Source organism: Heterodontus francisci, chromosome 4, assembly GCF_036365525.1.
Source record: "Heterodontus francisci isolate sHetFra1 chromosome 4, sHetFra1.hap1, whole genome shotgun sequence".
Taxonomy (NCBI): Eukaryota; Metazoa; Chordata; class Chondrichthyes; order Heterodontiformes; family Heterodontidae; genus Heterodontus; species Heterodontus francisci.
In genome coordinates this window covers 16,196,618-16,210,165 of record NC_090374.1, presented here as the reverse complement: position 1 = coordinate 16,210,165, position 13,548 = coordinate 16,196,618, and the positions used below count along the sequence as shown (strand labels likewise).

The window sequence follows — 13,548 nt, the reverse complement described above, 5'->3', positions numbered from 1 at the left end:
CTTCATGCTGTTTGCAATCTCTTTATGTTCCTCACCTTTTCTCTTTCCCATTCTGAGCAGGGAGCAAAGTGCCTTCTCTTTTAGACTTGTGCTCTTGAATGTTGCAGGTGAGGTTACACTGGAAATAACGTTGATGCAAATACATTTTCTTAACCAATTTTTCTTTTAATTCCTCCATTGGCATCGTGCCCATTAACCAAGCTCATGACAAAGATAGACCAAGTCTGAGTTCTAAATTGGGAAAAGCACATTTTACTAAACTGAGATTTGATTTGGCAAAAGTGTACTGAAAACATCTACTTGAAGAAAATTCAGTGCAGCAGTGGGAGCGACTCAAGGAGGGGCTTAAAAGGGTTCAGAACACGCATCTTCCCACAAAGAAAAAGGATGGGACTCCCAAATCTAGAGCCCCCTGGATGTCCGAGCGTAACGGAGTAGGTTAAGGCAAAAAAAAAAAAAGCTTATGTCGGATGCTGAGAGCTCAATACTGCAGAAAGCCTAGAAGAGTATAAAAAAACAGGGGTGAAATTAAAAAGGAAATTAGAAAAGCAAAAAGAAGCCATGAAAAAATATTGGCAAGTAAAATTGAGGCAAATCCAAAGATGTTTTATAAATACATGAGCAAACGGGTAACTAAGGAAAGAAGTGCCAACTAGAGATCAAAAAGGTAATTTATATGGAGGTGGAACACTTTGTGTCTGTTATCACAAAAGAGAGGGCTGAAGCAGCCCTTGTAGTTGAGGAAGAGTGTGAAATATTGGATGGTATAAGCAATACTGAGCAAGGAAGTAAGGTGTTTAACATCCTTGAAAGTTGATAAATTGCCAGGCTCAGATGAAATGTATCCCAGGCAGCTAAGGGAAGAAATAACAAAGCTCTGACCATCATTTTCCAATCCTCTCTAGCTACGTGCATGGTGCTGGAGGACTGCTAACACTGTACTGTTTTAAAAAGGGAGGAAGGGATAGACTGAGTAATTAACGGCCAGTCAGCCTAATCTCAGTGGTGGGCAAATTATTGGAAAGATTTCTGAGACGTAGTATAAATCGACATTTGGAAAAGCACAAAAATAAGGATAGTCGACGTGGATTTGTTTACGGGTAGGTTGTGTCTGACAAAATTGAATTTTTTGAAGAGTTAACGAGGAGGGACGATCAGTGTAGTGCATTTGATGTGGTCTATATGGATTTTAGAAAGGCTTATGATGAGGTCCCACATGGCAGACTGGTCAGAAAATTAAAAGCTCATGGGATCCAAGAAGACGTGGTAAGTGCCTGGAAGCAATGGGTGATGGTGGGGTGTTTTTTGTGACTGGAGGGCTGTTTCCAGTGGGGTTCCACAGGGCTCAGTACCAGGTCCCCTGCTTTTTGTGGTATACATCAATGATGTAGGGGGCGTGATTACGAAGTTTGCAGGTGATCTGGAAATTGTCTAGATGGTTGACGAAGATAGCCGTAGACTGCAGGAAGAGACTGGTCAGGTGGATAGAAAAGTGACAAATGGAACTCAATCCAGAGAAATGTGAGGTAATGCATTTGGGGAGAGCGAACAAGGCAAAGGAATACACAACAAATGGAAGGATACTGTACAATTCTGGTCAACCCATTACAGGAAGGATGTGCTCAAACTCAAGAGGGTACAGAGGAGATTGACGAGGATGTTGCCAGGAATGGAGCATTCCGGCTGTAAGGAAATTTGCATAGGTTGGGGTTGTTTGGAACAAAGGAGGCTGAGGGGAGATTTAATGGTGGATTAAATTGAGGGGTCTAGATAGAGTGGGTTGGAAGTACCTGTTTCCATTAGCAGAGGGGTCGGTAACTAGGAGGCATAGATTTAAAATAATTGGTAGAAGGATTAGAGGGGAGTTTAGTCATTTTTTTTTCCACCGTGGTGGGGTCTGGAACTCGCTGCCTGAAAGGGTGGTAGAGCCAGAAACCCTAATCGTATTTTTTTAAAAAAACACTAGGATATGCATTTGAGTCATAACCTACAGGGCTAGGAGCTAGAATTAGACTGGCAGGGGCATGATGGGCTGAATGGCCTCCTGTGTTGTAAATTTGTTTGGCTGGCATTGTGACCATTATTTAAACTCATGGCACCTGACTGCCCTCATTTTTAGTCTTTGCCGTGGTTACTGGTGGTGTGGCACTTCGTCCAAGAGCGAAGGTGAGTTTCCACATGTGGCCTCGCTACGCAGGGAAGATTTGTGTATGAAGGCAGCACCTTCCATAGTAACGACTCTGATTACATCATTGGGATGGTGGAACATTTGGGGAGGCGAGAACCAGGCCTCGGGGAGGTGACATCAGACAGTCAGAGAGCGATGTGAAGGAGGCATTGAGCATGGAGGGAGATGTAGGAAGACAGACCTATCGAGCCCACTCTATCCTCAGACTACATACAGACCTAGTCTACCTGCTGTTCTAAACTTCTGAAGTCAGACATAAATAGTCCCCAGTCTCACCAAACGTTTAGTCAAGCATAACCTACGTCCATCCTGAAATGGATAGATTTTTGTGCAGTAAGGATATTAAGGGATATGGAACCAGGATGGGTTGGTGGAGTTGAGATGTAGATCAACCGTGATTAAATTGAATGTTAGGACAGGCTTGAAGGGCTGAATGGCCACCTCCTGTTCCTATCCTCTCCTATCTCTACAACTTTTGATCAGGGCTGGTTGTCCTTCAGTGCACGACATCTATTCCAGACTGGTCGGCTGACACAGGAACCATGGTAATCTGTGATGTCTTTGACTGCATTTGAACAAAGAACAAAGAAAATTACAGCACAGGAACAGGCCCTTCGGCCCTCCAAGCCTGCGCCGATCCAGATCCTCTACCTCCAATATCCTCTATTGGTTTAGTACCAGTCCCATATAATGGTTTCATCTGGCTCCCAGCCAGTTATTTATCAGGCCCTACCTTTTTTTGAGATTGGTGTATCAACTGCTATATTTGGGAGTCTGTCCCACATGTCTGTTACTGTAACTTTAGTCACAGTAAATTTTATTTTCCCTCCACTCTTGTACAGAAGCCGATGTTGACATCGAAGGCATGGAGTTTGTCCCCGGTGAGTTGGACAGTGTTGGCAGTGCCAGTGATGTCGATGACCACTACAGTTTCCGGAGCAGTTCAAGTGACAGTGGCTACGCAGATTCTCGCACAATCACACCGAGGCTATCATAGTTTCTGCTGCAGTTACTAGCCGAGGACCACATGTCAACGCAGGGCACTTAGAAACCAAATTTTTGTTCTTTCATTTTTCCTGAGATGTTAACTGCCACTCTTTCTCAGACACCCCAACTACAAGAGCACTCAGCGTTGCTGTTGCCCTCCCGCACTTCTTTGCAGGCCCAACTCGTCCAAGACCCAACCCAACTCGTCCCGGTCCACCAATGTTTGAATTCTTGGCTGAAGGATGCAAAGAAATGTGGGATGGTAGTTGCAATAAAAGTGGGTGGAAAGGGGGAAAAAAAAGCCAGCTCTAATGATTAGCCTTAAAAGTAGAGTATTGATTTTCTTCCAATTTGATTTTTGTCTGGTTCCAGTCTCTCCACAGTGAGTTGTGACGAGCACACGACAGAAGGCGACATTGTTGGCAGTGACTGCGTTGTTTTGTCTTTTGCAGCTCTGCTATTGGAGGAGATAGGAGTGCTCCTCATGCATATCAAACGTCTGCTTTTCCTGACGTTGGGGTTTTTTATTTAAGTAACTAGACAGTATTCTAATTAAGGCTAAATGCAGTGCTTTTGTTGTCTCCTTGTTAATCTGCAAGAGTCGATTGTTTTGTAAGGGGGGATGTTTTTAAAAACAAGAAACTCTGCCAGGCGGTGTGTTGATCAAGAAAAGAAAAATACAGATTTTTGCTTCTGCTTCATTCAGCGATTTATACACCAGGCGTGCGGCAGTTTCATTATCCATGTCATTTAGACAGCTTCTATTGAAATGTTTTAGCATTACTAACGGCGTGTTTGTTTTCACTGTCTGCTTGGTTTTAGTCATTAGAGCATGGCTTCCTAGACAAACTGACCAATCTTTCAATTACACATCTCTCGAGAGATCTTTCTCCTTGAGGGGAAAAAAAAAAGACTGAAAAAAATTACAAAAGTAGTCAAGTAATTTTAGCCAGTGTAGTCTCAAATTTCCTGTATCAAAATTTTGTATTATATTTTCCTAAATGTTATCTAAAGCATGCTTGTTGGGTAGAGAGGGAGGGGTGGTGGGGGAGGAAGGGGTTAAAATGGTACAGGACCCAGACCAGAGTCTCCGACTCTCTGCCATTGTCATTGTGCCTTGGTGACTCTTTCTCGGAGACCCTGTGGCCCTCCGATTGCTGGCACTTGTGTCCATCCCTTGCCTCTCAAAGTGGATACGATGAGCAGAACTTTATGGCAGCTCGCGCCCTTCTTTGCACTCTTTTAAAAGCGACATTTCCAAAGTCGCCAACCGGGCGGTCTGCAGTAGTTGCAGATCATACGACCTTGCTCTGTGACCCTCCTCCCACCCCCCTCACCCCCCAACCTCCTGGTGGGGGAAGGTCAAAGGTTAGAACATGGCAGCTGAATTTTAAAAAAAAAACTTTAAAAAAAAAAGTATATTGTATCCTATTATTGCTGGTCCCTGTAATGAAAGTAAATCACACTATAAACCCCTCATTACAAGGGATGTGGCTCAATAACAAACGTGATGTTTGACAGATTTCAGAATTTCCTGCAGTTTTGTTTTGAAGGTTATTTTTTTTTTGTGTTTTCTCTCTTATTGACGCCAATTTCCAGATCATGAAAGCAATAGAATTTTACTTTTATCATCAATAAACGCGCGTGACTGTTAATAGGATCAAATTCTGAAGTGACGTTTGCAATCTGTCCATTCCTTTCCTGGATGACGGAATGCTGAGATCAAAAAAAAAAGCTGTTTACTAAAAGTGAAACTCTCGCACAGAACCTCCATGTCATGAAGGAACTGAAAGGTGACTAACTTGTAGTAAGCATTACAGCTCTCTGTGTTTGTGTTAGTCCCTTTTCACATCATGTTTCTCAGGCATTTTAAAAATGAATTCTAACCAAATGTCTTTTGAGTGAATAATCCTGGATATCCTGAATTGTATATTCAGCGGTGTTGTGCCATTCATTGTCCTTTTAATGACGGGCTCAACTTAAAACTCTAGAACTACCGAGGGGGCCAGCTAGTGATTGTGTGGTGTGGAAGGGCTTTGGCCAGTGGGGCTGGGTGTCCATTTGTCCAAGATATTTGGAGCTAGGGGCTGTTGGACCTTCCTGCCTGGGCTTGTGCTGTTCTGCCCACCTCCCCTTGCTATTTTAATCGAGAGATCACGCATGAGACTTGCTCGTGTCTGTACATTCCTGGATCGATTTGTTAGGTGTGCAGGTTTGAGCTGGGTTGATTTTATTCTGATTTTCAATTCTTTTGTGTTTAAAATTCCCTCCCTTGGGATATATTTCATGTTCTGGGGCCTTCTTGAACACTCAGCATTGTGGGCTATCATAGGATAACATCCATCAATAATTTATCTGACGGCACTTGGCTTTGTCAGTTACGACCCCTGTTTTGTGACTTGGGGCCCAGTATTATCCAGGGAGGCTGTTTGGCACATCAGACCTGTACTGACCCTTTCCTAGAGCAGTTCAAAACTAGTCCCTGTGGATGCTGGGTCAACTGAAGTTTTAAACATGAGATCCATAGATTTTTTTTTTTTCGAGTAAGGATTTGAAGCAAAGGCAGGTAAATAGAGTTGAGGTACAGATCAGCCATGATTAAATTGAATGACAGAACAGGCTTGAGGGGCAGAATAGCCTTCACGTATTCTCTCTTCGATGATTGAGGAGTTGCTGGTGCTGCACTTAAACATGGCTTGAGATGGTTTGGGGCAGGTTGGTGTAGTGAACTTGGATCAAAGCCTACTTCGCCCATGCTAACCAGTGTTTTTTTTTGTGCTGTGGGTTCCTTGTCATTGGATCACGCACATCAGCGCCCTCACTTTCACAGTGACATGTTATAGCTTGGATAGAATTGGAACATCTGGAGTGTGTGTGAGGCTCTGCTGTGTGCTGAGTCTCCTCACCCAGACTTAGAGGAAGAAGGTGGAGAGGAGGTTGGGCTTGCACCAGTAGACAGGATCCATGTGTTAACGACCAGCATTGGGTCCTGAGATTCTTCACTCAGCTGCCATTGCACCACAGGAGGTGTGGCAGCAGAAATTCAGACCCAAGGCACCTATTTGAGTCTGAGCTGAAGGTTGCTGGGTGGCTTGATCAGGATGAGACGCGCCCAATCTTGTAAGGTTGCTTAACACTACGCTTACGCTGTTGTAAGGTGCATGTGTGGTGTGAGAATAGGCTGAAGATTTCAATCTTCCACTAGGAGTATAGGCACAACTAATAATTTTAGGGGTTCAGACCCAGTGCTGTGGAACTGGATACAAGCCTTTTAATGTTTCACTTTTTTTTTTCTTCCCTTTTTCCCCCTTCCCACATTTTTGTCTCTAGGCTTTCAGTGCTGCTGTAAATATCTGTTTGAGAGGGGGTGAGGTCTAACTTCATCTCCCTGCCTCCATCCCCAACCATATGTAGTCGAAGAGCATGGTGACAAGTCCTGGTTGATTCCCTACAGGGGAATTGCTGGTGCAGTTAACCTCTTTGGACTAAGCCTGCTTGAACTATTCTGTGATCCAAATCAGCTGTTGGGGTGGGAGGAGAGATGTACTCAAGTTGACCACCTCCCGATGTTATGTGGAAGAAATTCCATATTGGAATACAGCTGAGAGTTAGTCCCGCGAGGTCCAACATTACTGATGCCTTCTTGGCCACCTGAATCAAAACCATTTCTCTATCCGGTTTGCACTGAATGTGAGTGATACTTGTAGAATTAAAGCTGATCATCCTTCCCCTTCTCCCCTCCCCACCACATGTGCACATAAACCCACCCCATCCTACAGATGCACAAATACACAGCCACAAGATGCTGGTGTGTCTTGGTTCTAGGTTTTTGCTGAAATCAACTTGAGTCAACAGCCTGCCCAATTTAGCCACCCATCTGCAGTGACGTGTCGGGCTGGAATGAGGGGCGATGACTTCCAAACATAAAATAGGAAACTTGCAGCTAAGCATATATTTTTTTTTTTTTTCTTTTTTGGTAGGGGAAGTGGGTGAGGTGGGTTTGGGCAAGCAATGTAGACTTTATATATAAATAAGATTTCCAACAGACCAAAACTGAATTCCATCGATTTGTACAACTGATAATTGCAAAGCATTTAAATAATTGGTCTTTTATCTTTTTGTAAGGAATAACATTGGCCTACTCTGATATTTGAGCCCATTGATTGTTACCAGGCTTTTCAAGAAGGGGAACATCACTGCAGTATTAAATCTTACTGTTCCACTTGCCTTTTGTAAATTTAAGTCTCTTTAAAAAGTTTTTAGAAGGTGGAAAGGGTAAGTTACTTCTCCATTCAGACACAAGGACTTGATTTGGAAATGACTTTTTTTTTGGTAAACTTTTGGAGTTGAGAAAATCCTCTCCACCTTCTGAAAAATGAGATTCAAAACTCCTGAGGCACTGTCTCGTCGTGGCTGGTTGGAAGTTTCAACTGCAGTTTCTATTGAACAGATTAACATTATTCTTAATGGATAGTTGGTGTTGATGAGGAGGGCAGCTTATTGAATGGCTTGCAGTCCACTGGATGAGTTCTGTGCCAGAGACTTGTGAATATGTATTGTTGAGGAGCTCCCTTCAGTATAGAATGCTTTATATAAGCTCCTAAGATGTATAATATAAATTCACACATACATGGTGCTGGCTACCCCCCCTTGTAGCACACTGAAGGTAATGTGTTGTATCATTCTTTCATTGTAATATAATAAAACATTTTTTTTACATCATTTGGTCTGCTGTTTTTTTTATGGTTCTGTTTAAATGTTGAAATTAATATTTCTTGAAGGTTTTTGATGAGAGATGGTAGTGCTTTTTGTTTTGGATCTGATTGTGGCTTTTGAATATTACCTGTTTCCAGCTATTTGTGAATATTGTCACATTCCGAGGGTCACCTATCCTCCCTTGTGAAAATCTTGTCATGCTCACTTCTCTTCCCACTGTTCCCTGCCTGTCCCATTTCTCAACAAATAGTGCAGTGCTTCCGGGGAAAATGTTCCAGAATAGGATACGTGAGATCTTCCCAACCCCCTGCAGAAACACTCCTGTGAATGCTAGCATAGGCTCTGGGGAACACGGCAACACGCAAATAATTTAGAGCTTTGGATCAGAAATTGGCTAGCTGAAAGAAGACAGAGGGTGGTGGTTGATGGCAAATGTTCATCCTGGAGTTTAGTTACTAGTGGTGTACCGCAAGGATCTGTTTTGGGGCCACTGCTGTTTGTCATTTTTATAAATGACCTGGAAGAGGGTGTAGAAGGGTGGGTTAGTAAATTTGCAGATGACACTAAGGTCGGTGGAGTTGTGGATAGTGCCGAAGGATGTTGTAGGGTACAGAGGGACATAGATAGGCTGCAGAGCTGGGCTGAGAGATGGCAAATGGAGTTTAATGCGGAAAAGTGCGAGGCGATTCACTTTGGAAGGAGTAACAGGAATGCAGAGTACTGGGCTAATGGGAAGATTCTTGGTAGTGTAGATGAGCAGAGAGATCTTGGTGTCCAGGTGCATAAATCCCTGAAGGTTGCCACCCAGGTTAATAGGGCTGTTAAGAAGGCATATGGTGTGTTAGCTTTTATTAGTAGGGGGATCGAGTTTCGGAGCCACGAGGTCATGCTGCAGCTGTACAAAACTCTGGTGAGACTGCACCTGGAGTATTGCGTGCAGTTCTGGTCACCGCATTATAGGAAGGATGTGGAAGCTATGGAAAGGGTGCGGAGGAGATTTACTAGGATGTTGCCTGGTATGGAGGGAAGGTCTTACGAGGAAAGGCTGAGGGACTTGAGGTTGTTTTCGTTGGAGAGAAGGAGGAGGAGAGGTGACTTAATAGAGACATACAAGATAATCAGAGGGTTAGATAGGGTGGATAGTGAGCGTCTTTTTCCTCGGATGGTGATGGCAAACACGAGGGGACATAGCTTTAAGTTGAAGGGTGATAGATATAGGGCAGATGTCAGAGGTAGTTTCTTTACTCAGAGAGTAGTAGGGGCGTGGAACGCCCTGCCTGCAACAGTAGTAGACTCGCCAACTTTAAGGGCATTTAAGTGGTCATTGGATAGACATATGGATGAAAATGGAATAGTGTAGGTCAGATGGTTTCACAGGTCGGCGCAACATCGAGGGCCGAAGGGCCTGTACTGCGCTGTAATGTTCTAATTCTAATTCTAACCCTTGGGACGCATCTCTACCTAATTTACAAAAGCCAAGTTGTCGGCAGTTCAATGGAAATGGTGCTATGAAGTGTGGAAAATACTCGTTTATACAAACAAGGGCCTAGCATATCCACAAAAATAAAAATTACTGTGTATCTTTAAAACAAAAAATTCAACTTCTGGTATGGAAGAGAACCCATGAATTGTGAATCTCCAAGACGATGGATAATTTAATGCACTCATTTGTAGCCTTCAGAAAATGCCAGCTCCCCCTCAACTTCCATTGCTGCCTTTGGATGTTAATTGCCCATTAAACTTGAGGTAGAAAGTTAGGACTGGTACTAAACTAAACCAACACTCTGGCTCAGAAAGGGAACAATGGAAAGTGGAATCTCATTTCTGCAGATAGTAACTGTAAAGATTTTAATTTTTTTCCTCTCAATCCAATCTTTCTTTCCCTGTCTATACCCATTCATCCTGCTGCCTTCTCCATTGTGCTTCTATTTCCTTTTTGGGCTGTAAATATCACTAAATAAAGAGATAGACTGTTGGATATACTTGCACAGGAGGCAGTGCTGTGAAGATTTACTAAATTGGTCCCTATGATGAGAGGCTGAGCAAATTGGTCCTATATTGTCTTGGAGTTTAGAAGAATGTGATTTACTGAGACACAAGATTCTGAAAGGGCTTGATAGGGTAGCAGCTGAGATTTTTCCCGCTGATCGGGGAATTTAGAATATGGGGGCACAGTCTCAGAATAAGGGGTCAATCGTTCAGGACTGAGATGAGAAATTACTGCACACAAACGGTTGTGAATCTTTAGAATTCTGTACCTCAGAGGGTTGTGGATGCTCCATCATTGAATACATTTAAGTCTGGGATAGATTTTTGGTGTCTCGGAATCGAGGGATATGGGGAGCAGGCAGTAAAGTGAACTTGAAGCCCAAGATCAGCCATGAAGGTTTTGAATGGTGAAGTGGACTTGATGGACCATGTGGTCCACTTCTGCTATTGGGACCCATTGCCCTTGTGCACCATTATCAACTGACACTTGCAGGGCCAAGAACTTTCATGCAGGAGAAAGTCTACCTAATGGTACACTGAGATGCCCCACTACAAAACCTGGGCCAATACTACGTGATGCCACTAAATAAGGGTTAAAAGAATACAGAATTCTGAAGCTGCTGCAAACTGGATAGTTAACCCATCATGTGGACTGCATTGGTTCAAGGTGACCCACCATCTCAAAGGCAACTGGGGAGGTGGTGTCCGGTCTACTTAATCTGTCACCTTTTCCCCATTAAAAGGCACTGGAGGAGGCCATTCAGCATGTCGTGTTTGCGCCGACTGGAAAAAATCGAGCCGTCCACTTTAATCCCACCTCCCAGCACCTGGTTCGTAACCTTGCCGATTGCAGCATTTCAGGTGCAGATCCAGGTACTTTTTAAATGGGTTGAGGATTTCTGTCACCACCACTGTTCCTGGCAGTGAATTCCAGACACCCACCACCCTCTGGGTGAAAATGTCTTCACTCATGTCACCTTAAAACTGTGCCCCCTAGTAATTGACCTGTCCACTAGAAGAAACTGGTCTTTCTTGTCTGTTCTTTCAAGGCCTCATAATTTTTTACACTTCAATTAAGTCACCCTAAGCCTGCTCTGTTCGAAGGAAAACAACCCTAGCTGGTCCAATCTTTCCTCATCGCTGCAACTTTCAAGCCCTGGCAACATTCTGGCCTGGTGGTGTTCCTTCTTAAAATCAACTTAATCTGCTTCCACTTAATCTTCTTAACCATTTCCTCCCGGCTAGTTCATATTGTTCCGACCCAAGATTTTTATTGCTCAATATTTGTTATCCTGTTTTAAGCAGCTGGATGAACATAGCAGTGTACAGGGTGTATTAACTACCAACCGCCTCTGGTATTTGTGAATGCCGGAGGGAGTAACTTTAAGGGTGCCGTCACTCCATTTGGAGTGAAACCCAATTAAGTGTCAACTGTAGCTCAGTGCCATCACTCTGAATAGAGTTGCCAACTCTGGCTGGATGTATTCCTGGAGGTTTCATCACATGACTGCCGCCTTCCAATTGCACTGCCTCCACACTTCCCACATTGCTTGTCCAACATGTCTGTTTTCACACTGCAATTGGTAAGCAATGGCTCAATGCAGAGTGCAGGAGGGCATGTCAGGAGCAGCACCAGGCATTCCTCAAAATGAGGTGTCAACCAGTGAAGTTGCAATCCAGGACCACTTGCGTGTCAAACAGCAGAAGCAGCATGCAATAGACAAAGCTAAGTGATCTCACAGCCAACAGATAGATCTAAGCTCGGCAGTCCAGACACATCGAGCAGTGAATAGTGGTGGAGAACTAACAGGAGGAGGAGGCTCGACAAATATTCCCATCCTCAATGATGGGGGAGCCCAGCACATCAGAGCAAAAGACAAGGCTGAAGCATTTGCAACAATCTTCAGCCAGAAGTGTTGAACGGATGAAATAAAAAGAAGAAATGCTGGAAATACTCAGCAGGTCTGGCAGCATCTGTGGAGAGAGAAGCAGAGTTAATGTTTCAGGTCAATAACCCTTCTTCAGAATTTCTTCAGCGAGGTTCTGCCAAGTGCACTCAGCTCCTGACCTCATCACAGCCTTGCTTCAAACATGGACAAAAGAGCTGAACTCAAGAGGTGAGGTGAGAGTGACTGCCCTTGATATCAAGGCAGCATTTGACTAAGTATGGCATCATGAAGCCCTGGCAAAATGAGTCAGTAGGAATCAGGGCAAAACGCTCCACTAGTCATACCTAGCACAAAGGTTGTGGTTGTTGGAGGTCCATCACCTCAGTCCCAGGACATCACTGCAGGAGTTCCTCAGGTTAGTGTCCTAGGCCCAACCATCTTCAGCTGCTTCATTGATGATCTCATTACAGAAAGGATGTAATTGCACTAGAGAAGGTACAGAGGAGATTTACGAGGATGTTGCCATGACTGGAAAAATGCAGCTGAGGAAAGATTGGAAAGGCTGGGGTTGTTTTCCTTGGAACAGAGAAGGCGGAAGGGAGATCTGACTGAAATGTAGAAAATTGCAAGAGGCCTGGTTAGAGTGGAGGTGTCGTGGAAGCGAACTTAGGGGTGCTGGTGTTCCCAAACACCTGCTGCCCTTGTCCTACAAGATGGTGGAGGTCTTGGGTTGTGAGTTGCTACAGTGCATCCTGTAGCTGTTATACACTCCAGCCACAGTGTGCTGCTGGTGCAGGGAGTGGATATTTGGCTCATCAAATGATTTCCCGACTGTCTTTTCTTCCATCAGCAATTTGCCTGCTTAACCATGGAATGCCTTACTTCCTGGAGTAAAAGTCCGACTCTTTTACGTAGGGTCATGGAATCCAGATCCACCTATCCACCAGTTGTCTGTCCGAATCCCTCATTTAGGACTCTACTTGTTTTATTTTGGTACATAGAAAATGCAAACCATTTAATAAAAGGCTTTGAAAGTATCCCATAAACTGTCATATTATGGACCACACCCAAATTCTTATCTGTACATCCAAATCTAGCAACTGGCTTTATAAGCTGAGATAGAGGTAGATAATTTTGGCTTGTTAAATTCTGACTGGAACTCAGAAAATGGAGATGATATGAAATCTGGATGGATCGAAGCAGTGTTTGTCCTTTGCACTCAAATCGCAGGTGAGTAGATCATTTTTCCAGAGTTAACGCTACAAATATAGGATTAGTAGCAAGCACTCAAATGTTAATATTTGCAAAGGTGCAAATTGATCAATTAGGTTCAGATTTTAGATGTTGGTCAAGATTTAAATAAAGTCTTGTTCAAGGAAACTATTACAGCTGTGAGGAGGGATGATATGTTGGAAGGTTCATCAGATGCCATATGGATTGAGCTAAGGAACAAAAAAGGGGCAATCACACTGCTGCGAGTTTACCATAAACCCCTAAATAGAGGGAGATAGAAGAGCAGATCTGAAGGCAAATCTCTGAGAAGTGAAAGAACAATAGGGCAGTAATAGTAGGGGATTTTAACTACCCCAATATTAACTGGGATACTTATAGTGGAAGGAATTGAGGGAGCAGAACTCTTGAGGTGTATTCAGGAGCTCTTTTTTGCCCAGTCCAACAAGAGAGGGTGCAGTTTAGACTTAGTTTTAGGAAATGAAGATGGGCAGGTGGAAGGAGTGACAGCGGGAGAGTGTTTTGGTGGTAGTGATCATAATTCAGTCA

General features: G+C 43.7%; 1 protein-coding gene across 1 annotated transcript in view; it reads left to right on the top strand.

The window, feature by feature from the left end:
* mxd4 (MAX dimerization protein 4) overlaps positions 1 to 7,897 on the top strand; it is a 33,771-nt gene extending 25,874 nt beyond the window's left edge. Inside the window, exon 6 of the mRNA XM_068029221.1 lies at positions 3,031 to 7,897. Coding sequence (XP_067885322.1) covers positions 3,031 to 3,185 — 155 coding nt within the window. The 3' untranslated portion in view covers positions 3,186 to 7,897. The remainder of the gene's footprint in view (positions 1 to 3,030) is intronic.
* The last annotated feature ends 5,651 nt before the right edge of the window (positions 7,898 to 13,548 follow it).